The sequence below is a fragment of the Ambystoma mexicanum genome, chromosome 8 (genome assembly GCF_040938575.1).
Source record: "Ambystoma mexicanum isolate Mex_15411 chromosome 8, UKY_AmexF1_1, whole genome shotgun sequence".
Classification (NCBI taxonomy): domain Eukaryota; kingdom Metazoa; phylum Chordata; class Amphibia; order Caudata; family Ambystomatidae; genus Ambystoma; species Ambystoma mexicanum.
Window position 1 is genome coordinate 411,472,821 of NC_090929.1, and position 27,844 is coordinate 411,500,664.

General features: G+C 44.4%; 1 protein-coding gene across 3 annotated transcripts in view; it reads left to right on the plus strand.

The window, feature by feature from the left end:
• MTHFR (methylenetetrahydrofolate reductase) overlaps nucleotides 1-27,844 on the plus strand; it is a 222,111-nt gene that overhangs the window by 71,730 nt on the left and 122,537 nt on the right. Inside the window, exon 1 of one of the 3 annotated variants that reach the window (XM_069609915.1) lies at nucleotides 14,210-14,307. The exons of 1 other annotated variant lie outside the window; for it this stretch is intronic. Coding sequence is in view for 1 of the 2 variants with exons in the window: in XM_069609913.1 (XP_069466014.1) it covers nucleotides 17,735-17,742 (8 nt within the window). In the remaining variant the exon portion in view is untranslated. Of the gene's footprint in view, nucleotides 1-14,209; nucleotides 14,308-17,603; nucleotides 17,743-27,844 lie in introns of those variants that run through there. One more of the 3 variants, XM_069609913.1, reaches the window with a different exon arrangement.

The following is a 27,844-nucleotide window of genomic DNA, read 5'->3' on the forward strand; positions in this document are numbered from 1 at the left end:
TTGGGGTTCTCATCTTCAAACCAATATATTGAAGTCTCTAAGAATCATCAGATGCTCATGCTGTATGGCTAGGTTTGTGACTGCTTCTATGAAGGTGCCTTTGAAGGTTGCATCGTAGGTTGATGGTCTATAGATTAGAATCAATGTGAAGTTTGATTGTGGGTCTGTAGTAAGTTGAAGGATGAGGGATTTGCAGTTAGGGATTTTTAAAGGGTCAGCATTTTTAGGTGTTCTTTGTAGGCTATCACAAGTCCTCTTCCTCTTTTCCCTTTTCTGTTCACTTGTTTGCACTTGGAAGTTGTCCGGTAAGCAGCTGTGTAGGATCACTTTGTTGTTTTCAGCTGGCTAGGGTTCTGTGAAGAATAGGATGTCGATTGCCACGTCGCATAGTAGGTCATAGATCTCTTTTGAATGTTTGGACATCGATCTGGCGTTGCTTAGGTTGCAGTGCAGTTTCCTCTTTAAGAATGATTGTTTTTGTGTTCCGGCTTGCACTTTTGTGTACTTTTGTTGCTGGTTCACCCTGTCGTCTTGTCAGTTGTTCGGTGTGCTTAGTTAATCTAGTTTCATCGTTGAATAGGTCAGTTAGGTTTCCTATTGAGTTGATGGACTGTTCTGGTTTTCCTCAGATTAGGGCTAGTGATGATGGAGGTTACCTTTTGTGTTTGGTGATGTATGAGGTAAGGGTGTGGTTGCTTAATCTTCTAGTTGTTTCATTCTTTTTTTCTTCAGCGGTATTGATATCCTGCTGGCATGTATGGGCATCTGTTCTGGTGGCCTCTCTGTTTGCGAGGTAGGGTATTGGGTAGAGTGATTTTAGGCTTTATTTTTATTTTTTTATTTTTTTTGGAGCTGCTTCTATTTCCGTGCTGTTTATGGGTTTGTTCTGTTGGTGTTCGGTAGTTAGATGGTGTGGTGGTCTCTAGTGGTTCCCTTGTGGTTATCCGTTTGTCTTGCTTTCTCTTGCGCCGGCTGGTACTTTGCAAGGCATAGTCTGTTCTTCGGGTATCTTTAAGATTGTCTCACGGTTGCGAGTGGCATCCCGTGATTAGTAGTGGTTTGCTTCACAGTTGTAAATGGCTTCCCGTGATTGGCAGTTGGTGGAGTTACGAGGTGTATCGGGGGTGTTTTCCATCCTTTGCTGTTTGTGTTTCTGTTTCCCCTGCGGTTGATCTTCTCTATGGCTTGGTGTGAGGTTCCATTAAGTGGTTGTTTCCTTGTGTCTTCTTTTGTTGGTGGGGTTGCAGGGTATTGTGCTGGTCTTCGTCCGGTAAGCGGGAGCCACAGTATTTGTTGCCGTCTTGGTCAGGCTGTGGTGGTTTGTGGGTGGGGTTGATGGCTGGTAGGCTGGGTGGAGGGTTCCTAGTTATTTCCTGGGAGTATTTGTCTAGCCTATTTGTGGGTTCTGTCTTAAGGTATTTCGGTTGGGCTTGAGTGGGGGTGCCATTGTCGGAGTTTGTACCCTTCCTTGCACTACAGACCGACTGGAAACAAATTTGGGCTAGCAGGATGTGCGCATTTTAGGGGTGGTGGTGGCGGGTGAGTGGGGTAATTGGGTCCTGGCCAGTATGGTTCACCTCTTTTAGAGGTGGGGAAGGGCCAAATATGTTGGTGAAATTGCCAGTTCACCTTTATTGTGGGAAATGCTTAACCAACACTGTTCACCTAGGTGTGAGATAGTTAGGCTACACAGTTCAATCAGATGTGAGAAATGGCTAAGCAACACAGTTCGTTGGGGGTGGGGAAAGGCTAAGCAACACAATTCACCCAGATGTGAGAAATGGCTAAGCAACACAGTTCACCTAGATGTCAGAAATGGCTAAGCAACACAGTTCACCTTGATGTGAGAAATGGCTAAGCAACACAGTTCCGTGGGTTTTGGAAAGGGGTAAGCAACACAGTTCACCTAGATGTGAGAAATGGCTAAGCAATGCAATTTACCTTTGTGAGAAATAGCGAAGTAACACATTTCGCATGGGTGTGGGAAGCTAACACATTGAGTCTATATGAGAGGTGTGGTTGGCAAATGAATGTGGTTACACAGTGCTCCAGATAAGATTTTGTGTTGGGAGTATTTTACTCCCTATTTTTAAACTTTGAGAGTAAAAATGACTTTTCTTCTTTGCAAGAGTAAAACGTATGTGACATCCAGCCGACGTGGGAAATCATTACTATGCGGCAGCTGCCTGCATCGTGGCAGAATACACCTTTCATTATTTCTCTAAGGTCTGGCCATTTGATCTCTCCTGTATATATTTAAATGTTGAAAACACAAAAACCTAGACAATTACATAGTAAAGCAAGCATGAATTGTATTGTGTGTTTTGAGGTTCGATAGCAGAATTGTCTTCTGATGTTTAATGAAAGGCTTCATTTCCTGGAGCCATTACTACCTAATGGTATGCCAATGTTATGAAACAACAGTGCAGAGAGGTAAGGACTATGCTAAATTATCTATCTTATATCATGGTTCAATGGGTATTTATATAGTGCTTTTGGCAAAACCATGTACATTGAACATATTTATCACAATTATCACCAAACCGAAGTTGGTACTCCATTATCGACCTTGAAAGGTTAAAAGGCTGAGTTGGCCTTGCTCGGATTCGAACCTGAAACCTACAGATCACAGCAAATAGTGCCCAACCGGCTGAGCTATCTGATTGGCTAACATCCTTCAGAGGTCAGTTAAGTTTGCTGAGTATTGACTGAGGTATAATAATCACAGTGACTAGCTGTTGGACCGAACATGAATGAAGCACTACATAAAGTTAAACACCTATCTGGATTATCACAGGGACTGGTTTTCCTGTGTTTCTATTTCAATTACAAATCTAATCATTTGAACAGCACTTGCACTTCCTGGATAGTCAGGTTTTGGATGTTTTAAATGTCTTGAAGATTTGAGAGGCTAGAACACCCGTGATTGGTGTGATGACAATCACTCACCCTTGAACAAAGTCTCTGCTGCCACTGACCATTTATAGTAATGTACCCCATTGATTGCAAGGTTGAATGGATGTAAACTAGACCGTGCATAGTCATCATTTTACACACTAAGAGTGTAAATTAAATTGTGTGTTAAAATGATCTGCCTCCGCGTGATTATGCACACAGCACAAGAACTCTATAAAAATACAAATGTGCAATACTGGTTTGATTGTACTGGAGAAAAAAAGCATAATTTTTTACAAAATATGAATTCTGAATTGCAACTTAATTTTCCATTTTATTAATTTTACAATCCTAAATGCTAGGAAAATAAATATGAACCGTGATTCTGTTTGCTCCATCAGCATCAACAAAGCAGAAGCTGAATAGAAAGAAACCATTCCTTTTATCACAGTGTGCAGTTTCTTTTTTTGAATGGCTTCAGAGAAATACATTCTGTTTCAGAGGTGTTACATCCATGTAGATAAACATCAAAAGAAGCGTTCTGGTTTCTATCAAGTAACCTGACCTTAGCACTGCCCTCTGCTCTAAACTTTACACAGGAAAATAATAAACCTGTCGTATTTAAGATTTTCATGCGTAATAAGGCCTGGTACGCACCTTATCTGGAGACCTGTGGGTACATTTATCAGAACATAGTTATGGACGATGAAATACGATAAGAGGAATAAGAGAGGTGGAACAGTTTAGCGGGGTGTAGCGATTGTCCCCCCCCACATTCGCACCACACCTACCTTGTCAGTCGCTGCTGTTTGATGGCTGCCTGCTTCCCCGGCTGACACCAGCAGACACGATCTGGAGCGGCTTCTTTAGGAGCTGCTGCCCTTGGCCTTGGGGCCCTTCGCCGAGGGGGCTGAAATGGACAGAGGGCTGCCCTAATGTGATGTGTATTAAGGTGCAATGCAAGGCATAAAATAAGCAGTGTTGCATAGCAAAATTTCTACACGAATTCTGTAGGTTTGCTAATTGAATTGACACCTGTGTAGCAAAGATAGCTATTTAAGTTACCTGTTCAATGAAAGCACAACTCGCCCTGCATTCTGCTCTACTCTTTTCTCTGTTCGCTGCAAGTTCAAAGGGGCTAACGGAGAAAGAGTGCAGCAGTAATCCTCTCCTCCACTCTTAAGTGCTAAAGGCCTGTGTGGAAGTGCTAGGCAAGATTTTATTTTCTTATTCACATAATTGCAAACCAGAAGTAATCTGGAGCATACTTTGATGAAGCCAACTAAATCCTGTCTGGCAAAGACAGTTATGTGTTAACTTTCCTTTATTTTTAAGACAGTCATGCAATTTCATTTCTAAAAATTTAATATTTCATTTTGTTGGGTTAGATGACGAGTGGGCACTTTTGAAAATCTACATTACCAAATTCTTTTGATGGCAAGCATAGTTATGTAACCTGCTGGTTGCATAACCTGTGCCATTGATTCTCACCCCATGAGCTGATCCCATAATCCTTGATATTCTGTTTTATCAACCTGTTGCTTTATACCAGCTAACCTGAAAGGGAGATGGCTGCAAACTACAATATTCCATCTAGTTTGCCCAGGTTTCTGCCTGCTACGCTATCCCGTCTTCTTAGTCTCTTACTTTCTTTCCTCTTACATAATGAATAGACAAAGCTTACTAGATGTTAACGCAAAGTAGTGATCACTAGTTCCGTCCAGACTGGAACTAGACCACTATACCTGCAGATCTACTGCACTACCATCCACTGTAGTAAGCCTTCAGAGCTTGCGTTGCTCTATGATTATGATTGCATTATATATTCGCACCAGTGGGAGAGAACTGGCCAAACTGTGTTCAGGGCATTTGTCTCATATCTATTTATTTGTGTCCATTCATGAGCTAACCTTTTACATTTTACAGACGCTCATCCAAGACTCAGTCCTTTTGGCCACTCACGTAGTCTAGTAGAATTTGTGAAGGGTGAGTACCATTTGCAGGGGATGGTTGTAACTTTTATTTAACATTTACTTTGTTTGCAGTAAATGTCAAATAAGATTTCTCTGTGCATGGCTGGCCTCTGGGTGGAAGCAGTCTTCCAAATAAAGTAGGTTTGTGGTGACATGCTCCATTTTACAGAAAGCGCCTTTTTGTCATCTGTTGCCATGGTTCAAGTGCATTTCTCTTAGGTCGAGTATGTAAACTAAGTTACTTGACCTGCAATATTTCTAATCAAGAAAGTGTTTATTAGCAAACTCTGCTAATCAGTTTTTGATATGCCTTGCAATGGACCAATCTGGATCGGGGGGGGGGGGGGCGGGAGGAGGGTTCTACGCACCAGGAAGTAGGGACGGGGAAGACGGAGGCACAGAAGGGGAGTTTTTTGTAACAATCAAAATGCTTCTAAAGCACAAACGTTGCCCCCAAAGCACTAGCCTCACCTTAATCAGGGACCTTATCAGGCTCCTCAGTACCCCAGCACCAAAAGCTGCTTCCATCATAGAGGAGGATCAGCACTCCTCACCAAGTAAGGGCTATTACCAATGCATGTCGGGGTAAAGACTGCTGCTGACCTGCTCATATAGGAAAACTCAAATTGCATAAATGTATGTGCTAGGCCCTTGAAAAATGTGTCCCTGAATAAAAAGTAGCACTATATTCTTGGAAGTCAAACTTTCTGCATCTATTCTTTACTTGGGTTTCATTCTCCTGTTTTTGTTTTTTTCAGTAGTTTAGTTTCAAAAATTATTTTGTGATTAAAAAGGGTGCCCACGTTTTGTTTTAAATACATCAATATATGGTTTTTCTTTTTCCTTGAGATTTTTTTCACAAATCTATGCTGCATATCGCACAGAAACCACTTCATACGGGATCAAAGATGAACCACAGATAGTTATCCAAAAAGAAAAGAGAAGTCTCCCAGAGTTTCCTGAGTTCTGTCTTTTTTTAACTCTTTATTTTTGCAATACTCGGTGGAGTTCATGCAATACAATGATCACAGGCGTTGTTCAAGCAGTAATACAGCACAAGGCTTAGGCAGATCATGTAACTATTGGTTATGTATAAAATGACAAGTGATCTGGTATTCGGACATTAGTACAAGAATAGCTTATGGCAGTGCAGCTTTTGCTAACTACATTTGAATTTCCAACCAATTGTCTTTGGGGTGTCTAATACTCGGCAGTAGAGTAAAATAATAACATCCTGTAGCCATGCTTCCCAAGTAGGCAGTTCCGTCCAAGTCCATTTCAGTAGTATCGCTCTTTTGGCCAGGAGAAAAACCAAGTTTAGAAACCTGCGTTTGGTAGTCCCCATCTTGGTCGTATAGCCCAGCATACAGTCACGTACAGTTAGATTCAGCTGCTGACCTAGTATGTCTGTCAAAACATTAATAATGGAGTGCCAGTACCCTCTTAGTTTTTAATATGACCACAAACATATGACGCAGCATACACATGAAATCTAGAGCAATATTTCGCCTTATCTGTTTGAAATAGACCTGTTCTAGAGGGAGACTAATATAATCTGTTGAGAACCTTAAAGTGTATACTGCGATATTTCGAGTTCAGGGATAGCCTCTTCGTCAGGTTATGTATAGCCTTCCATAGTGAATCTGTGAATTGTACTTGGAGCTCGTCGCACCATTTGGCCCAGGCCTTCGTGACTGCTCGGTAATGCTCTGTTTCCCTGAATTTAGTCATATGTATGATAAGCATGCATGTGGAGGGGGCTCCTCAGAGCGTTGGCCAATGTGACGTATATGCCGCTTTTGTGCAGAGATCGTCGAGTATCTGCAGTGGGCTGTCACCTAAGTGTGATTTCAGGTCATTCCTGTCCACAAGGTGATGGGAATGACTTGACCCAATAGAAGTCCCTCGTGGAGAGGAAATTAGCCGCTCTCCAGATTCTCTCAATATTTGCGTCTGTAGTTGGCAACAGTACCTTCATCCCCCATATTGGAAGTCGTTTATCATACGGGGAAATGATATTTAGCCTTTTATTTTGTTTTCCCTGTGCGTTCCAAGTAGATTCCACTGGGTCTAAGGTATGGGCATGCCTATATGGACTTCTCGCTAGTAGTAACAGCAGCGAAGTGGGAGTCTCTTGAGTTCAAGTAACAATCCCCTGCTATGCCTACCAGCATACAATATGCAAAACCGGGATTGTCCCAGTGGGACACAGTGGGCATCTATTAACCCTTTTATGGTGTATACCTCCTTTTTACAGCCTCAACAACATGAAAACATTCCCCAGGGTATGCACAAGCAAGGTCAAGGGTTTTACAAATATTAGACATGATGTCTCATGTTAGAGGCACGGATGGTTCCCCTGGTGCAGCAAATGCAACATGTGCGATCCCTCTACATCACACTCTCCCATCTATTCAACATTCTCCCTTCTATGAGACTAACTCTCTTAGCAGCAAGAATAGGTTTCACATTGGCAGTGTTTGCCTATATCCTTTCTGACAGCACTATTATTTTTGCAGGATATTCAGTTCCAACAAGAGTTATCTTTATACAAGAACAGGTCATTGGGCTGTGTTCGTGCTGGTAGAGAGATTCCCAGACCCCCCTTTGTTTGCAAGAGTTATCTTTATACTAGATGTGGCTTCCCACCGAACCCCTCCACCCCCCTAGGCGATACCTAAAGAGAAACGCTAAGGGAGCACATCCAGGGGGTTGGGAGTTGCACATAGAGGAGGGTGCACGATCACCTTTGTGCATGCATTACAAGCTACATGGTAGGTGCGGGTGTGAACACCATATTGGCAGACGGCAGCCATCTTAGGATTTAGGCCCAGGCACTGCGAACAGCATTATGTGTGTTTAGTATTCGATCCTGTGCATGATCGCAGACACCACGCCCACATTGGCCAGGTTTCAGAGATCCATAAAATCCTCCATTGTCCAAGAAGTTATAGGCCCTCGTGCCCTGGGAAGAATGCGCCATTCAAGATAATGACAACAGAGCATAGCGCCTCTTGGCAGAACCATCCCACGGAATAGATAGAAAGGCCCTCCTGCCCCCAACGATCCCAACATGAGAAATACAGCTTTGCAATGTTTTCATCCTAAGACCCTGCATGCCACAACACCATCCAAACCCAGACCACCAACCATAAAACTTCTACAGCCCTCGATCGATCACTAAGATTAGAAGGCAAGCCTATCGTGCCTTCAGAAACGGTTCACGTGATTTGTTCAGCGAGGTGCAGGGTACCATCAAATTATAGCCTAAAACTAAGTTTGAGAACCTTGGGAGTTGCTGATCTGTCTGGGACCGAGTGGAGCATGTCAGTTAGTGTGACATTGGCTTTTTTCCCCTAGCGGGCTGTATTTGTTTCTGGTGTGACCATGCAGGGGCGTGCCTTCAATACCTGTCAAGGATATTGCACTGAACACAATTGTTATCTGTGAGACAGTTGGAAACGGTAGGTCCCGTTTTAGGCACCAAGTATGCATCGACACATTTTGCTGAATGGCTATGTATAAGTGGATAACAAAATACCCCAATAAAATTTCTTTCAGATTCAAGATATGACAGTACAGGTTAATTGAAGAAGGCTAGGGGCTGTGAAACAGGAACCCTGTAAGCCGACACTTGAGTTGATCTTCCTATTTTGTGGAATGTGTTTTCAATAGCTTTTATTAAAACGGGGCGTTCTGACAAAAGAATATTATCGAATTCTATGGAGTCATTTTGATGTTCACATTGCTGTATATTGTTTTCTTTATTTGATTGTACCTCATGGGGAAACAAATGATTTTGCATTTAATATGTGATCAATTATGTGTTTTCATTGACTTTGGTTTTTGTCATACACATTGTGATATGCTAATTGTTATTAAAGTTAGCATTTTACGTCCATGTGCCAGAATAATATATTATTTTGCCTTAGCATATTTTCTTTGGGCCCATCTAACTTAACAGGGGGGCAGCATTGGCATATATTGTTGGGGTAATTTCCCACACGTGGCACCTCCCTAAGACATGACGACTACCTGAGGATACATGTTGCTCTCACAACCAGAACTAAATGTAAAGGAACCATTTAGGAACTGCTACTGTATGTGTGGTCCTATCCTGTACAAAATGTGTTTTTGAAATGTTATTGGATATAAGCCTTTAAAATCGTGTCTGGGGAATACCTTCGCCCACACCCTCAACCTTGTCCCAAAGGGTTATATCACATGAGTCCACCTTGTTGTTGCACCTTTTTAAATTGCTTAGAGCCGCCAGTGCGAACAGCACATTTCATTGTAGCTGCAAAAGCCAAAAAACCTCTTGCCCATGGAATGTCTCTGGAGTGGCTGGAAAGGGAAATAAGAAGGGAACATGGTTTGGTTACTGCTTATTTGATTTTGAACATTTATATTGTGCTCTGGACTGACTTAACTGTATAAAGGCGCAGAGGATATAGAACTGCGGACACCCAAAGTACATAGACACTCCCTAAGCGGGCCAAATTTTACTTGAACAGGAAGGTTTTAAGCGCCTTCAGAACTGAAACAATGTCTGGCAAGCCCTAATCTCCAAGGGTAGCCTGTTCCACAGTATGGGCCTGTAGACCCCAAACTTTCTTTCACCTCTGGAGAAACACATGGTGGGCGGAACGCTCAGAAATAACTGATGCCCTGAGCGCAGCAACGTTCTCGGGTTGTAGCAGCACATTTTCGAGCTGAGATATTTCGGGGTCAGCCCATTTTGAAAACTTGAAAATTAGCCAGGCCACTAGCTACCAGCCTAACTGCAGCATTCTGTGCCTTATGTAGCCTGTAGAGTTGCTTAGCCAGGATGCCCATCAGCAGACTACTGCAGTAGTCCAAGTGGGTATTTGTCATGGCTGCCACTACCGCAGCGTGATCTTCCAGCGTGTATTCCGGAGCATCCGCAGTGAGTAATAGACTGCCTTGACCTTAGCCCCCACCTGTGCTTCGCTTCCCAAGTTCTCCTGCCATACACAGCCCAAATTCTTGATTTTTGTGGCATATTGTAGCTCCTCGCCGAGGATACTAGGGGTGGTGGTTTCCTTAGCAGTCAAAAACCGCTGCTTGGGATCAAACAGGAGGAGCCCGGTTTTTGCTGCTGGTTATTAGCCATCCGTTTATTAATGTCTGACAGGCATAGATTGACTTTGGTGAAGATGTCCTCTATATTTATGATCTTGATGTAAATTTGAGTATCGTCGGCATATGAATGGTAGATCAGCCTATGGCTCTTAATATTTAAGACCGGTCGCATATACAAATTAAATATCAGTGCATACTGGGAGGATCCCTGGGGAACCCCACACCTCAGTACAATGGGTTCGGAGGTGTAGACCCCAAATGTCACTCGCTGGGTTCTGTCTGCTAGAAAAGACCCGAACCATTTAATAGCCTGAGACCTTGCCTACTCTACTTGGACAGTCTTACATGATTCCATGATCGACGGTGTCAAAGGCCGCAGATAAGTCCAGCATCAAAAGAAGTGTTAGCCTGCCCCTGTCAACAAATCATTGTGTATTGCTAGCAGAGCTGTCTCAGACCCATGCTTCGGAAAGAATCCTGATTGGATCCTGTCCAGCAGCACTTCCTTCTCAACAAAGGTTTGGAGTTGGGAAGTGACGATTTTCTCCAGAATTTTGGCTGGCCAAGGTAAACCAGCAACCGGCCGATAGTTTCTTAAGACGGCCGGGTCCAAGTTCGTTTTTTTTTTTCATAGTGGTGCCACTATCGCATTCTTTAATGCGTCTGGGACCGATCCCTGAGCCAGAGATTTATTCACAAAGGTAGTGCTAAAGGGGGCAATTTATTGGGCTAGCCGTCTTGCAGAGCAGGCAGGTAGCACAAACGCAAGATTGTTGGTTGGCTTGAGGTTCGACAGGAGGGTGTGTATCAGCTCCTCTGCCAGCCGTCCCAAAAATCTGACCTGAATGAGCCCACGGACCAGAGGAGCCCTGGACACTTACCAGGTAAGCATCTAGGTTCTAAGTGGGCCCCTGGGTCTGGCTCCCTGGCAGCCCCGACTTCAATTGTGTTGGCCAATATTGGGGGACCCTAGTTGCCCACCTGTCTTTCCCCACCCCCTCATTCACCAGGGCTCCCATGTGCTTCCCAGCAGACCCAACTTCCTAGTGTGTATTTTGTTTTGTTATAGCCTTCTTTGGAGGGGTGGGGGCTGATGCAGTGTGAGCCAAAGTCAAGCCGGTGTAACACATGGATATCGGGTGATTTGTTCACGAAAAAGGAGACGCATCAAAAGCGGGTGATTTGGTCACCAGATCCAAGATGCAGCACATTAACACTGGATCATCTGGTCCAGGTTGCACCCCGCCAGAGAGCGAACAAGGAATTCACAAAAGTAGTTTAATGAAACCAAAGCGTGAGAGGTGAACAGGACAACAGTGGAGGCCTCCGGGGCATGAAGGGAATGAAGCTAGCTGGAACAGGGCCGATTGGGAACATGTGAGGAGGTGTCTGGCTTAGCACAAGTATGAGGGCTAGGCAAGAACAAGTAGGGGAACATGGAGGGAAGAGGAGCAAATCAAGACCACACTGGGTTATAACCAGGACAAGAAATGGGAGCATAGAGTTGCAAAGTATTTTTCAGTGGCATTGCTCGCCAGCATGTGGGCAGTACAGGTGTCATGAAGTGCATTTTACAGTGTCACATACATATTTCACTTGCTATCGATATGTAAAGTAATGTGACTTTTCCCCCCCCCAGTTAATCTGTCTCTTAATTGTTTCTTTTTATTAAGTTTAGGGATAGACCTGTTTAAAAAATAAATAAATAAACATAGGAACTCTTTTTTTATTTTTTTTATTTTTTATTGGTTTGTTCAATCTTTAAAAAAAAACAAAAAAAGACATCACATGTGAATTCTTTTGTTTTGCTTCCCTCCCTCCCTCCCTCCCTCCCTCCACCATTTCATCTTAACAACTCTTTTAACACTTCCATCGTGTCATATTGAGGGAAAGTATCATGACAGCTACCAAAGAGTTCAAGACTTTACTTGCCCCAGATATGCATATTGTTCGTTCAGGCGTCCTTTTACTACACGAAGAAAATTTGTTAGTGCAAATAAAACTGCTCTGTTGGCTCCCTCGAATAACGCTGCCCACCAGTCATCAGCCGTCATATGTAGATGCTCATTAATCAGCTCTCCAAAGTGGATTTGCCTGTGATGTTGAAAAAATTGGCAGAACAGTGTTAGATGTTTTAAGGTCTCCTTATCCTTGTTACAGAAACTACACCTTAGATCGATGATCGCGCCCTTCGCCCAGCTGTTCATACGCTCCTTTGTTTTTAGCATGTTTAGCCTAAACTGCATATATAAAGATCTTGCATGGTAATCTGGAAACAGGGTTAGATAGGTGTGCCTCTGATGATATGCTTTGGCTTCTCCTGGGACCTCTTGCATTAGAGTTGAATTGACTCTTAAGTCGCAGGTTTTAATCCAGTCAGCTCTCCAGATTTTAGTTTTTGCCAACTCAGGCTTCTCAGATAACATTGTGACAGGAATGTCAAACTCTGTTACACAAAGGAGATTCCATTGAAATAAAATTGTATGTTCTTTAGCAGTGTCCGGCCTGTGTAATATTTGAAATTGGCTCGCTGGGTTTTTTGACATTGTTTTCCTAAAGAGATTCAAGAGATTCCAGCTGACTCTTGCATTTATCGAAATGAGGCCCAATTCATATCGGAGACAATCCGTCGAGGTACCTTTGGGAAGCTGTAGAACTCGCGTCCAGAATATATTTTCAAGTGAGTTCCACAGGTCACTTGAACAGCCGAATGCGTTTTCACCGCCATAGATTAAGGCGGGTACCACTTTTTGTTGGTAAAATTCTATTACTGGTTTTAGGGAGAACTTTCCAAATTTTTTATTAATTAGGATCGCTTGACAAGCCATCTGTCGGCATTTGCTCTTTGCCAATTCTGCCCAAGGTGCATCGTTTCTACTGGCACTGATCTTCATACCCAAGTATGTCGAGTTTTTTACAGTCTGAAGCTGTTCGTTACCAAGACACCATCTGTTCTTTATCCGTCGAATGCTGCGGCCTTGCAGTTTCTACAAAATTAGAATTTCGCATTTTTGTTTGTTAATTCTAAGGCCGTTATCTGTGGTATAACTGTCGAGACAATTTAGTTTCCTCTGAAGACCTATGGGAGTCAGATCGACTAGAATAAGATCGTCAGCGTAGACCAAGTAGTTGATCGGCAAGCCATGTAGTTTCGGAGGAAATGTTGTTGAATATCCTGCTCTTCGCCCTATTTTCTAGCGGCGAGATTAAACCAGCACTGGATGTTGGATACACTTGTTGCATATGGAGTTAATTCGCACAAAAGGGGCAGGCATAGAAAGAGGAATGTTGCCACACATGCAGCGGAATGGTTGGGTGGTGCAGGGAAGATGAGCGTAACCCTCCAGTTGGTGTCTGCCTTGACCGTCTAGTCCCATACACTTCTGGCTGAGAGGGAGAGGCCTACTGGAAGAGGAAACTTTCAGGGCGTCCTTAAATGTGACCAGGCTTTGCTGCACCCTTATCTTGGGCCGCGGGAGGCTCCCCGAAGCCCGATTATTTTCCATTTGTGATAATTCCATTTGGATTAACCTGGGTAGGTAGCTTTCCCTGGGACTATGATTAGTGCGGCTCTGGTAATGGGAGTGGTCCCCCAACTAAACACAGTGTACATTGCTGCACGAGTTTAAACGTGTATTTTTGTTTTGTTTTTTTTGTTTTTTCTCTCCCCCCCTCCCCCGGGCTTTAGTGCAGCAGAGCTATTCAAACACAAATAGCAGTAACGCCTTAAACCGAGGAGCACAGCCTCTAAGCGTTCGAGACCTTCCAGGAGAGGGGTTTAACTGGAAAATGAAAACTGCAAGAGGGCTTGTATGGTAGCGACCAGAATGGTGTTGCTAGGAATATTCGAGAAAAAAAATGCGAATGTACCTTTTTTAGGTGAGTGTAGCATTGCCCGTACTAGTATTAGAAACGAACTGCTCTAACCACTTGTAAAACCGACGCGATCAGCCGCCTAACATGGCGAAATAAATATTGCTCATAATTACTGTAAAGGGTGGGTCCTGTCGTGCGGGCATAGGGGCCCCTCCCTGCCCAGCAAACATTGCTCCTAATATTACTGTAATAGGTGGGTACTGCCGTGCGCACTTTCGACCCCCGCAATACATATTGCTGCCTGTATTACTGTATGGGTGGGTATTTCCATGCGGGCAAACGGGCCGCTCCTGACGCACTAAATATTGCTGCTTCTATTACTTTAATGGGCGGGCACTTCCCGGCACTCCTAAACGGGAGGTGCTGCCAGACTGTGAGTAATTTCACTTTCCTCTGGTGCTTTAGTACTGTTGTGGAGGAGCTGTCCTGTAGCGAACATCTACACTATTAATTTCAAAAGGTTAGTACAACGCCCAGCTTCCATTCCAAATGCTATATTAGTCTAAGCACCACAGTGCAAAACGTACATATTGCTGCCGTTGGTGATTTAAATGTTTATTTCGCAGAAAATTATCATTTCTACTACCACTTTACCTATTGTCTCTTTTAGTGTCTTCGGTATTGCCCTTTCTGCAAGCCTTTCAGTCTTTCACGCTTTTCTGTTTCTCTTCGTCTACTTTTTCACGTTTTCCGTCACATATCTTGTTTGTACACTGTTCCCACGTTTTCTTTCAGTATCTGTGGCACTTACAGTCCCCGGGGATAGCTTGAAAGATCTTCAGTGAGAAAGCATTCACAAGTTCCTTTTCACCTTTCCCTACCTCTTTCATGCCTTTTCTCTTTTGGCCTCTCTTCTCCCTTTCACTAAGGCATTCAGGCATGTGCTCACCTTTAAACTTTTCTTCTCAATGTATTTGTATTTGTGTTTATTATTTATATCGCGCACAGAACCCTAAGGCAACTGGGCGCTTAATGTCTGTTTTGGCCTCTCTGTCAATCATGTTTACTCCTTTCGGTTTGCTATCACATGCTATTTTTCCTTCACTACTTTATTCCCTTCACTTTCCTTCTGCTGTTTCTCTTGTCCTTCTTAACCTCGAACCCCCTCACACACTCATCGCCCCCTCTGTTATCCTCTACTCCAATCTCTCTCTAAATCTCTCCCACAAAGCTGCCTTTTCTCTGTTGCAATTTGTGAAGATGGATTTCCAAAATCAACCTTGGAGGAAGAGTTTGGGGGTGGGGGGAGGCACCCCTTTATGGCACTCTGTGCCACTGCACTATTTGTGCCCATCTGTATTTAAATCTGTGCTGCTCTTGATTTTGCTGTATTTCTGTCGCTCTGCACACTCCCCTCGCCGCGTCTCTTTCTCTTTCTTTCTCTTTTTCTTTCTCTTTCTTTCTCTCTTTCTCTTTCTCTCTCCTCTCTCCCCCCTCTGTCTTATCCTCGCACAGTCATGTTGTATACCGGTTCTTTCGCTCTCTGTGCAACTCTCTTTTGTTCCAGAGCCTTGGTTTGAGGTCCATGGCCCACTGAAACATCTGTTAGGTACTGGGAACAATGAGCAGGGAAGTGTTAACTTGCCTTTGAATCTGTTCATCCTATCGCACTGACATTTATTTTTAGAGAGAAAATGTTCGTACAAAGTGTTGCTTCTTGCCTTGCTGCGGGGAAGTACACTGGTGGGAGCCGCACTTCTGTCCGGAGTCGGGTGAGCACACAGTGGCGGTACTGGGGCTGCACTCACGTAGGGGTCGTTCTTTGTTATACAGGGTGAACGGTGGAGCAGGCACAGCTTTCCATTGCAAAGGTTCTGGGGGCTCGTTGTACGGTGACGTGTATCCCCCACCTACTTTATTGTCGTCAGGGGAGTTGCTAGGTCTGGAAAAGACCCGGGGCTAAGCTGATGTCGGAACTGTTGGGACTGGGGGCTAGCTGGCCTTTTGGCTGTAGCTCCCGAAATTCTATCCGGGGCTACAACCAAAAGATCAGGGGCTACATCCCCCTTAGCCCCCCCCCCCCCCCCTAGCAACGCCCCTGATTGTCGTCCTGGTACTCTTCTACATTGTGGTGCACTCCCGAAGCTCTATTTTGACCGAAATAAGTGCGGTACTAAATGCAGTTTAGGACGGGTGCATCTGCATGCTCGCCATTGCAGGGTGCAGGGGCTGTCGAATTGAGAGTGCCAGTCCGGCCCTCTACGGGATTCAGGCGGTGTGTGTTGGCGAGTACCTTTCTGTCTGCAATGGGGTCGTTGTGGCTACAGAGGGAGCTGTGCATATAGACTGCGTGCAGAGTGGCTGCAGGGGTAGCATGCCATCTCGCTAAAAGAGAGCGGCACGACCTCGCTCGATAGGAAGAGGGCAGGCTTGTGAGAGTGGGCTATTTCCCGAATAGTTGTGTCCGAAAAAACGTGTCTTGGAAAAAAAATGGCGGAGTGGAAAATGTTGGACTACTTTGCACGGCAGGACTATTTATTTGAAACATATGAAGGCCACCGCACTTTAATGTCCAAATTGTGTATCCATTAACGTTACCAAACCCAATGAGGCGAGGCCAATTGTCTTCAGTCGTAAAAAAACGCTTAATTAAAAAAGCCGACGGTTTAGTTGCCCTCTTCAGAATGTGCATTTGACATCACAGCTACTACACTCATCAAAACGCTCCAAAAAAGACATTTTATAGTGCGAAATTACACGGAACATAATCTCTGGTATGCGTTAATTAAAAAACGTATACCTGCCTTTCTACCCCTCCGCCTCAGCCTTCTAGAAAAGTAAATGGGTTTTTTTTTCAGGACATACGTTGGTACCGCTTGCTGGGTGTGGAGGTTTGTGGAGGGGACTGCGCCTATTCGGGTGGGGTGGGAAAATGGGTACGTGATGAACGATGGGCAAGTTTAGAAGTGCCTCAGCCCCCAGAGTATCGGTATGTAGAAGAAGGGTGAGGATGGGGCGTGGGGGTCCAGGTATCCTCCTTACCCGCGAGCCCTACAATCCATGCCATGGCTGCGTGGCAGACCTGGGGGGCTGCGTGGCAGACTTGGGGGCCTGCGCATTGCACCCGACCCCAGCAGCCCCGCGTTCGCTGTGAACTGATCGCGAGTCTTGCGTTTTGGGCAATTAATACTCCGATATGATTTGGCCACGTCACGTGGCCCGCGTGAACCCGATTATAATTGGTGGAGTCGGACTTGAGATCAGTAGCCTACTAGCCCGCAAGACCTTTGATCCCATTTCTTCTCCCGCCCAGTTGCTAGAATAAGTGCAATACACCAAATCCTTAACGAAATATGTTAACGAAAAGGAGAGCGTAGCTCTATTTGTCGATCTTTAATGGAAGCCCGCGAGTAAACCAGTGCAAGGCGATGTGGGCTTAAACATGCCTTTTTGTGCTTCGGCAATGTATGTCATTTTGGAAACGTGGATACAAAACCACAAGATACTGTGTTAATAATTGTACCTACTCGCAACATTGGATTGGGCTGTGTGTGTGTGTGCCCCGTTGGGATCTACGTGAAATTCCATTTCTGGAGTGGCGACCCCGGAGCGGGGCAAGCAGATTGGGGAGTGAGCTCGCCGTTGGGCTGGAGATCGGAGGGGGAGGAATCGCAGTCTATCTGTGCGGCGATGGGGGAGGGCTGGCTGGGGAGGCATGCCGGCAGCAGGGAGGGGCGGGGGTGAATCCAGTGGGGGAGCACGCTGCAGGGCTGGGGAGGGAGCAGGTGCAACGCGGGGAGAAGCCGAGTCTCGTCCGACCTCTTGGCAGCGACTCAACTGGAACAAAGGGCATCATCCCGGGATCTGCAGCTAGCACACGGCCCCGAGCGGACATTTCTGACTGCTGCCGAGGCTCCGAGTAAAAGAGGGGACCACATACCTGAGGAATGAACAGGTAGTGTGAGGGGCCACCGAGATAGGAGTCGGGGAACTCCGGCCGGTACTGTGAGCAATTGCGTAGGTCTCACCAATGGGCGGACAGCGTGAGGAGCCGGCAGCCGATGCACTCGCATCTGGTTCATAGTGGCCATGTATTGACAGCAGCACAGGGACGCGTGGTGCTGTCAACAACGGGCAGGCAGTGTTGAGGGCCCAGGCACAAGGGTGCAGTGTGAGGAGCCGGCAGTCGATGCACTCGCATCTGGTTCATAGTGGCCATGTAGTAGTGTGAGCAGCCGAGGCACTCGAAGGTTCTGGTGAATGGACGGGAAGTGCGAGGGGCAGCAAGCCAACGGTGGAGCTAGCCATTGTCTCGGTGGCTTAACCCCTTCCAAATTGAGGCATTTGAAGGTACAAGGTAGCACTCTCCAGTGACACTCAGTCTGGGGCACCCCAAGCGAAAGGGGCGCTACAGGAGAAGACTGTCAATTCTGTTGCTTTTGGGAGCAGAATAGTTCTGCTTCTTTAGCACACAGTATCACCCAAATACAGTGGCAGAAGAAAGCAGCCCCCCTTTCCGTATGACACACCCCACCCCCATGATGAACCCAAAGTCTTGCCTGTTCTGCTAACCTTTCAGGTGGCTGACGCCGCCTGTTTGTGAAAGTAAATATCCTCTGAATTACAGTGAAAGAGGGATCTAATGGGTAAAAGGAAGGCTAATGGATATTCAGCCTCCTGATCTCAGAAGAAGGGAGTGAGTTTGACAGAGCAATGGTTTAATGCACCGACTGCATCTAGCTACGTGCAGCCTGCGGTTAACACTCCTGGTTCCTGGTGAGACACTGTTGATACATGTTTGCTTGCTGTGCTTGGGTCTGTAGTCGCCTCGCACCCCCTCAAGAGTGTGCCCTGTCTGATTTCTAGCACAAGTACTTCACTTTTTTCCCCTCCGTTTTTTTCAGGACATTGGGAGCAGAGAGCCAGTTTATGCGTAAGGGCTACCGAGGCATGCAGGCACTTAGAAGGGCTTTGAGGTTTTGGGGTGGGGATCACTATAGCTCCACTCACAACTTTATTTTTAAAACCGTCCTCTAGACCTCTAACATTTCGAGGCTCTCTACTCCCGGTAGCAGCCGATCGACTAGCATACAGTTAATAATGGGCGTTTAGTGAGAGGGCTCACAATCGAGGGACTTGGTAACTGTCAACAGTGAGCAGGTAGCGTGAGGGGCAGCAGCACTTGGATACTATAGGAAGTGAGCCAGCGGTGTGAGGGGCCAGCAGCTGATGGACTCAGAAAAATGGGCAAGTAGCTTGAGAGGACAGGTCTTAAGGGACAAGTGCAAAAGACAAGGAAGCAAAGATTGAACAAATGGGACGACCAGTCCCTTGCCGATGCACTTCGATATTATCAGACAAGGGACTCGGATACTGTCAGCATATAACAGTAGTGTGAGGAGTCGGGCACTGAATGACTCTGATACTAAATAGTGCGAGGTTAGGAAACTGACCCCGTTCAGCCCGAGTCCTACCTGGTGCCAGTAGCCAGTGGCTTACTTCTATGTAGTTCATGGAAATTACTTCGAAAACACTTTGAAATGTACCTATGTTTGTGGGGTAAGAGATAAAAGGGGTGTGAGGCTGGAAGTGGAGGGGAACAGGGGTTTGCGGCGCCCTCCCACCCAAAAACAATTTAAAGTGTTTTTTTTCTTCGAAGTAATTTCAACAAAGCAAATTACATCCAAGTAATTCACTTTGTTGAAATGACATGGAACCCTGGTGCCATCAGGAATTGTTGGGTCGCTAAAGGAGACTGGTATCGCCAGACCCAGGTGTCATACTTGTCATAAGAAGAAAGCTTTGCTCCCTCCACCCTAACAACGCCCCCCCTCTCCATCACACCCGACCCTTGCCCCAGGTTCACAAATGTCACATACCATGGCGAGATCAGTTGATTTCCAGAGCCCTTACGTACGAGGGTATGAGGGGCTGGTTTGCATACCTGTTTCAAAGTCTTCTAGTTTCCCATTGGATGACATAGGGCATACAGTTATTCACTGTAGTTACCCTTGCCTTCACTTTTGATGCAACCTGGGCATAGTAATCCTGCCTCGGCTACCCTGGATGACTAGGATTAGTGGCTGCCCCCTTCTTTTGCTGGAAACCTTTTAAAATAATTTGAATTGATGCACTCCCACTGCACTTCCTACCGTTTTGAGCCCCTTTATTCTCTAAGGGCAAACTTTGAATAACTTTGGGAATTCCCCCAAAGTAGCCTAAACTGGATTACTTATCTTAAACTTTATGGGCTTCTGGTTCATAGGATAGGGATGGGACTCACTAACTTTGCTACTGTGAACTCATACTGCCTCCTAATTTGAGTTGTGCTGATCCCTTATTGTGGAAGTGCCGTTTCGGTTCCTCTCGCTGGTCTGAACCCTGATGGGTGGTCCTGCAAGAGATAATGGGATTTAGCATAGGGTAGTAACTGTGAGTCACTACATTTTCAGAATCGTTCTGATGAAGTGAGCATTTGAAATAGGCCAGTAGTTACAGGCAGCTTTCGGATCATCATTGGCTTTTTTTCAAGGGTGGACAAATGTAGGTCTTATTGAGGAGGACAGTAAAGATTCCAGACTCCATAGGATAATTGATCAGGTTGCTGAGCGAAGGTGACTAACAATCAATACAGTCTTTGATTGACCTTTAGGGTTAGGGTAAACCTGCTCGCTGGACACTGTCATCTTGCTCGCTCTCTCAGCATTGTCTGGTTGAGAGAGCAGTTGTAGTATGCAGAATACAGCAACCTTTAGTGTCGGATATGGCAGAGGATCTATTAAGACTAGAGATATTAGCAATTTTGCTTTTTTAACGAAAATGAGGATGAGTCAGACCGAGATTGAAAGGCTACAGGAGCCATGAAAAATGATTCCGCTGTAAATGTTAAGTTCAGTGGCTGGGTTCCCAGGTTGCAATACATGGCAATGCAGGTAGGATTTCTTCTTTGAGATGGTAGTTTTTCACATGTGTAAAACCTTGACTTTTTTCATCCATGGGTAATTGATTTTTGCACGTGTCAGCGCTTCTTTTAAGCACAACCAACGGAGAGTACTACTAGTGATTTATCTTGGCTAGGTACATTTCCATTTGATCACTGGGATCACAGGACACGTTCCCTAGCAATTTCTTTATATAGCTTAGACAAGAGAGACCCTGCCTGCATGACAGGGCTTTTGAAGATATTTGTAAAAAGGGATGGAGTGATAGGCTTTGTAGGCCTCACTTATATACATCCCTGTGGTGTACAGCTGGTTGCAGAACCTTGCTGGCTTTGCTAGCCTAGATAGCATTAGGCTGTGGTCGATCCATGAGTGAGATGCCACTTGCACAGTTGATGATGATATCTGAGGGGCCTTGAGCATAGCTGCCAAGTTTTCCAGTTCCACGCGTGGCATGTTGAGTCGGTCCTGTTTTTTCTGATTGCATACTGGAACTTGTGGACCCATAACTACAATGGGAATAATAACACTGCACGTCCCAGAATGCAACAGGAATATTCAGGACGACCTCAAGGTGTCACGGATGAAGCTGGGAAACTTGGGAAGCTACGCATTATAGCATCAAGTGCTTGACCTCATAAGCTTCTAGGAATATATAGTAATATGATCAGGCCCAATAAGGCATGTCCCAGAATGCTAAGGGTGACTGGTTGGCGGGACAGTCAAGCTAGAGATTGAAGTCACCCAGTTTAATAATGGGGTTGGAGACAGTTTGCAGATTGCAAATGTAATATGGCAAGGCTTTCATATAAATGAGTTGTGCCACAAGGACTGTTGATGGTAACCATCGTGATGCAAGGGTTGATTTTGAATCAGGCCTTGCAAATTCCTAAAAATCCCACTGGACCTGCAGGGAAAGTTCCTTTGTTAACATACTCGACCTCAGATAAATGCACTAGTCCAATGGTGACTAGAGACAACATATTTAAAGGAATGGTTCAGTCAAATTTTTTTATTGTCCCTACGGGTCAGCCATGTGTTTTTAAGCCGAAGTCGCACGATTTTAGAAAAACTTCCTATGGACCTTACCCGAGTTTTCGTCCATTAAACACATGCGGAAACGGGCACCAGGGCGCTGCCATTTTGTGATAATCCTATCACTTGCCCCATCGCTCTGGCTGACCTGCTTTTGCGGCACTAAATCATATGCCCCGCCCCTGAGTGTGACATTATCAAAACATTCATATTCCCCGCCTCTCTCCGTGACGTTACTGTGCTGCGTAGGTAAACGCGCCCAGTCGTCTTCTACGCGACTTCACACAGAACCCGGAAACCAACTCAGATCAACTCGCAACACAGCGCGCCGCAATTCGGAATATGAAACTGTACTTTAAAATCAAACAGCAACACGGTACATTTGATAAAGTACATTTATTTGACATTAAATGTTTATAGAATATTCAGCAATTGGCATATTAAATCGAAATGTGATATATATATTTTTTTTTCTTTTCTCTCTATCCGCAAATGCTGTTCCGTTTTATCGTGAGTCAAACGCTGTTCTTTTATGGTACACAGGGTGTTGGTTTTCGTTAAAAGAAGCCCTTTGGTCGCATGGTGAACCGCAAAGCTGTTCCATCAACTAGGCACTAGGCCAGCGTAAAGGTTGATATGTTGCTTCTAGCCGCTAGTACCGCGTAAGGGCATATGGGCCTTTGGCGATCGTCCCAGAAGATCGTCAAAGTGGTGCAGTTGTTTACGAGAAGCTGCAGCTGGCGGTTGAAAAAACCATCTGCCGGGGTCTGAAACTGGTGGCAGTAGCAGTAGGGTAGGGTATACCGGTTTTGAAAACATAAAAATTATAAATGGTCTCGCCAGCCGATCTTTATTACTATTATTCATTTTATTTATTACGGCCGATCAGAAACTATTTGCTTGCAAGGATAGTGCAATGGAGAATGTTCGGCTCTAAAATCAATGCGAAAACGAACAAAATAAATCGAGGTTAGCACACAATGAGAAACAACTGTTTGTCTACATGCATGTGGAATGTGGACCTGCATGCCCATGTGCCCGGTACAAAGACGATCCCACAAACGTTTTACTTGCTCTTCATTCATTCATCCATTCATCCATTCTTCATTCCGGTATAATAGCGTCTAAAGAGTTACTTACATTATATTTGCAATTTCCATTGTGTCTCTGCGTAATGCAGTCCGTAAATCCCACTGTGCTCGTGACAACGATTTTTCGTATACTGAACTAACATGAAACTCGGTCTAGTTTCCGAATTTTCTGCCTTATCGTCTCTTACGTTATTGCCCACCTCCTTCAAATGAAGTCCTTTCGGCATGGTCCCTGTCTCTCAAGGTCAAAAAACAATAGAACCTTGTGCTGCCAGTGCGAGTTGTGCGAGTTGTGGGCCCGTAGTAACATCCCGTAGTAAAGCCATCTGTGAGAACTTGAATTTTCGAATCCATCTATGTACTGGGCCTCAATGTGCAAATGCGAACTGGCTTCTCTCCCATCTGCAACGGCTCGCTTGGCGCGTTCTAAGGCCCCCAATTTTGTCCACGTTCTCCGCAAGCTTTGCAGCCCTAGAGAACCATACTATGGGGATATTGACGTTTTGGGGGAAGGTCAGGGAAAGTATAAAGTACCTGAGGAGTTAAGTTGAAAGTGAGATTTATTGTTTGTTTGTTTTATTATTTGAAATACGCAAGCCTCCCTTTGGTTAACAGTGCGCAGCATTTACATGAGATTGCGAAACTTAGTTACATAAACAAAAATATACATACACATATTGACAAGGTCAGCAATATGAGGTGAATAGAGAGAGAAGTCAAAGATGACACCCAGGTTGTTCGCCACCCAGGATGGTGAAGGTAGGGGTTAGGGTTTGCATACTTTGTATGTACACTGTACAATAACATTTTTTTACAAAAAGACAATCGGATTATAATGATTTAAACCGGGATTTGTACTTCTCAACGAGTTCTTCTTTGGGTGGACATGGCGCAGTGGCAATGTTTGATGGCAATGCATCGGTGCTCTGCACAGAAACGCTCAAAATTCCATATCTGTGCTTCTCGAGTACAGCAACAATAAGGCCTTTAGCAAAGTCGAACTCCATTTCCTCATAGACTGGTTTGATCACCCATTGCTTACTTCTTTTTGCAAAGGCCGTAGTTTAGCGAAGCATCCCTACATTACCCGTAGTTCTAGATTGTTCACGGAACACATTCTCGTTATGGGCCAAGACCGCAAGTAGAGTCCTATATTTCATGCCCTGCATGCTGAAATGCAAGCGCTTTGGCCTGTACTTTAGGCACATATTGTGGAACACTTCCAAACCTCCTTTGTGACAGAATTCTGTCAGCCCCCTCAAATCTCTTGATAGAGTTTTATCGAAAACAATCTTCTCAATGGCTTTGTGTGTGGGTGAAGATGGAACCAACCACTTCTTCTTGCGTGCCTCCTCTGGGGACAAAGGGCCATGTTCACATTGGTGAAAATGTAGGTTTTCTGTCCAGCGGTGAACGTTGGTACCGTGGTGCATCAATGACCGCCATTTTTCAAGTAGGATTTCCACTGACCCGTCACAAGTTTTGGAGCTCCACCAAAGATGGTTGCTGATAGACTGGGACCACTGTGAAATACTTTCCAAACCTTTTATTTTCCCTGCAGCTGAGATTTTCGTATTGATTGATTTAGCAAGATGCCATACATCAAATTGCTTTTTAATATGTGGGAACTGCTCTCTCATTGTCTTGGCAATTGAAACGTATCTGTCCGTGGCCATGAGGTCGGTGTGCATTGCCCTCAATTGTAGATATTCCACTGATTGTATAAATCCTAGTTTCACCATGGCCACTGAGGATTTACATTGGGACACCTGCACGACCACCAAACTCACAATTTTCTTACTATCCATGTCCTGAAAGTGGTAGGTGCAGTACTTGCAGAAAATCCAGGGCTGTCGCACTGTCCATCGCAGGCTAGCCTGAATCGTTTGCCTTCAAATGTACTTGCTAGAGACAATTGTTCAATTTTCCAAGCATCACTAATGGCCGGAAATAGATAATCATGTTGGAATTTGTAGTACTGCGTTTTAGAAATGAAATGGAGTCCCACAAACTGAAAGAAAGACTCCAACTTTCTAAAACTGGAGCCACTAAAAAGTGATACAGCTGCACACAGTAGATTGCCTGCTGGCAGTTTCCCCAGCATCAGTTGTGCAGACCATGGGAACGTACGATTTAATCTACAGGCGGCATGTATTGTGACGTTACTGCCTTGTTTTTGACGAGTCACATGAATCAATGGCTTCCGACATACTTTTCCCTCTGACGGAATGCCCACATTTCAGCATACTTATAATATCCATCAAACAACTGTTGAATACTATGTATTTGCCCTCTTTCATTAGACTGTCATGCGGCATCACACTTGTTTCGGATTGCATCGTTGAGGACATATCAGCAGCATTGAAAGAAATATCGCCGATATCAGGTTCTGATGCGTCGGTGAATGCTGCTTCTGGTTCATTCTGTCATTTCAACATCTGTTACTTCAACATTGATGGGAGAACACAACAATGTCGACAGCTTTTTTGGTGGCAATTTTTCGGCGGGTGTAGATTGTGTGAATTGATCTGCGACTACTTCACAGCTATCTTCAATACATTCAGTATCTTCTTCTTGTGGTGTTGCAGTCGCACTGTAGCAATGGTCCTTTACAACTTTATTGGATTCTACGGACACATTCACTTCATGTTCTGGCCATTGGACATGAGCATCTCTAGTCTCAACACGCGGCGTCTGAATTAATAGTTCCTCCATAGTGTAAATGGTCTGGCAAGCAACATCTCTCATTCGCTTCACTGTCTGTGTATGTATAGTTCGTACACCCACTGGTAACTAGAGGACAGATTGGAAAAGGGATGTTCAGTTTAAACACAAGATAAAGTATAGTACAATTGACTGGAAAAAAACATAAAATAGTCCCCAGCACAAAAAAAATTCTAAAGTTATGAACTGATTGTAACTAACCTTATTTTTGTTTCTTTTCTTTGCAACTTTTTTGACTCGACCTTCAACATCTGCACGCTGTAGCTCCGATTCGTTTCCGCATCTCTTCGCTTCCTGTTGCGCTGCAACAACTATATTTTCTGTATCCGCATAGACAGCACGGATTGAGGCTCCATCGACTCCCTGAAACACATTACTTTCATTACTATGTATCACAATATTGTTAGCATAAAATACACGTGAGGACGAACACACAGGCACATCTCATTAGCTAAACACGATTTAAACATTGTGTAGAACAATCAAACGACAAGTATTCGAGCTCTGATGACCTAGTTCAATGGAACTGTCAGTATCCATACTTCTGGCTCTGCATGGACTGCCATGAATGATTGTATTGGAGAGGATGCATCAGCAACTCCCTGAAACACAGTACTTGCATTAGTATGGTTTTCAATATTGTAAACATACACACACTTGGGGTCGACGGCACAGGTACATATCATATAAAGAGATAACCACAAATGATGCTTTGTCTAAAAGAATCAAGGAATATTTAAATATGATCAGATTTAATCGACTTATTTCTCAGATTTCTTTACATCTGCATCATCTAAATGCGATGTTTTGATTGTAGTGGAAGCTCAATCGTCTCCCTGAAACACAGTACTTGCGTTAATAGGAAAGAAAGTATAGCAAATGGAATCACGTTATATGATCACGCTCGATGGAGCTGTCAGTATCCATACCTCGTGTTGCTGAAGAACATCTAGGGCTGTTGTCAATGTGGTGGACGCTTCAGCATCTCCCTGAAAGACAGTACTTGCATTAGTATGGATAACACTAATTATAACTGAAAACAAACACCAGGGGACGACAACTAAGGTGTATATCAATTGGAAAGCACTAACCAAACAATTGGTAAAATAATCACACGATACATAAAAACTATTACTTGACATGCATAAAACAAGTCTGTAGCGGAATAGCCAAGTAAGATTACCTGATACGCGCTAGAAGTGGTTGATAACTGCGAGCACGTCACGGAAGAAGAATGTTCTTGCTTCAGATTCAAGGGATAGTCAAGCAGTTGTAAAGGTACATTTTTGTTTGATAATGAAATGCCAATATTTAAAATTGCCATGTAAGGAGACAGAATACTTGAGTAATGCATTTGAAAATGCGCAATATAGCACAGTTCCCTGTGCCCATATATAGATTTCGTTTGTGGGTTATGAACTCTAAAAATAATATATTGATAAATGTCATTATTCAAAAAGCTATACACTCATATCGATGTTGAAAGTATTACAAATTGGAAACAACACTTAAAATATCAATGAATCCATTCGGCTACCTACACACTACCGCAAGGCCTAAAGCTAAAAACAGACACTTGACTCACCAGTGGCGGAATGTGGACGAATAGAGTGGGAATAGCGTTTGCGAGCAATTTTCGTGTCGGTCGCCGTTTATTCTTCTTTGTTACCCAAGATGTGGCGTACATGTTCGAGGGAAAGTGCCGGCTGCAGATGCGGTATCGATCACCCCTCTTGTCCTCAAAGACTTGTTGGACTCTACTTTCAAGCTCATGCAGCGGATATCCGCAATGTCTGACCCATTCTCTTATTCGATCAACAGTTTTCGGGAATACATGCATTGTAGTGCCTTCAGATTTAGCATGGGTCTTTGAAGGGCAACCGCTAATCGAACAGGCAGGCATTGTTGAAAATTCTGAAAAGTAAATATCGACATTATTAAACAATCTTGATGAATAAAAATGTGATAAGTAAATGAACCATACAATGTTCAATGCAAAGTTTGTTTTACTCGCCGGAACTATACCAGTTCATCATGTGCGGCTTAGGGTTTGCATAAGTTGCAGAAATTTGTAAATGATGTGACTAAACTCTGAACATGTGACTCGTCCCTTGGATGTTCTGTCTTGCACGAGAAGGAAACATGCTTACATTATAGACTGGACCCCCGAAGGATGCAATTCGATGACAATTGACACAGATGAAAATAAATAGATCTATCGATAGCATAACAATTGAAACTCAAGTCAATAGCAATGAGCCAAATG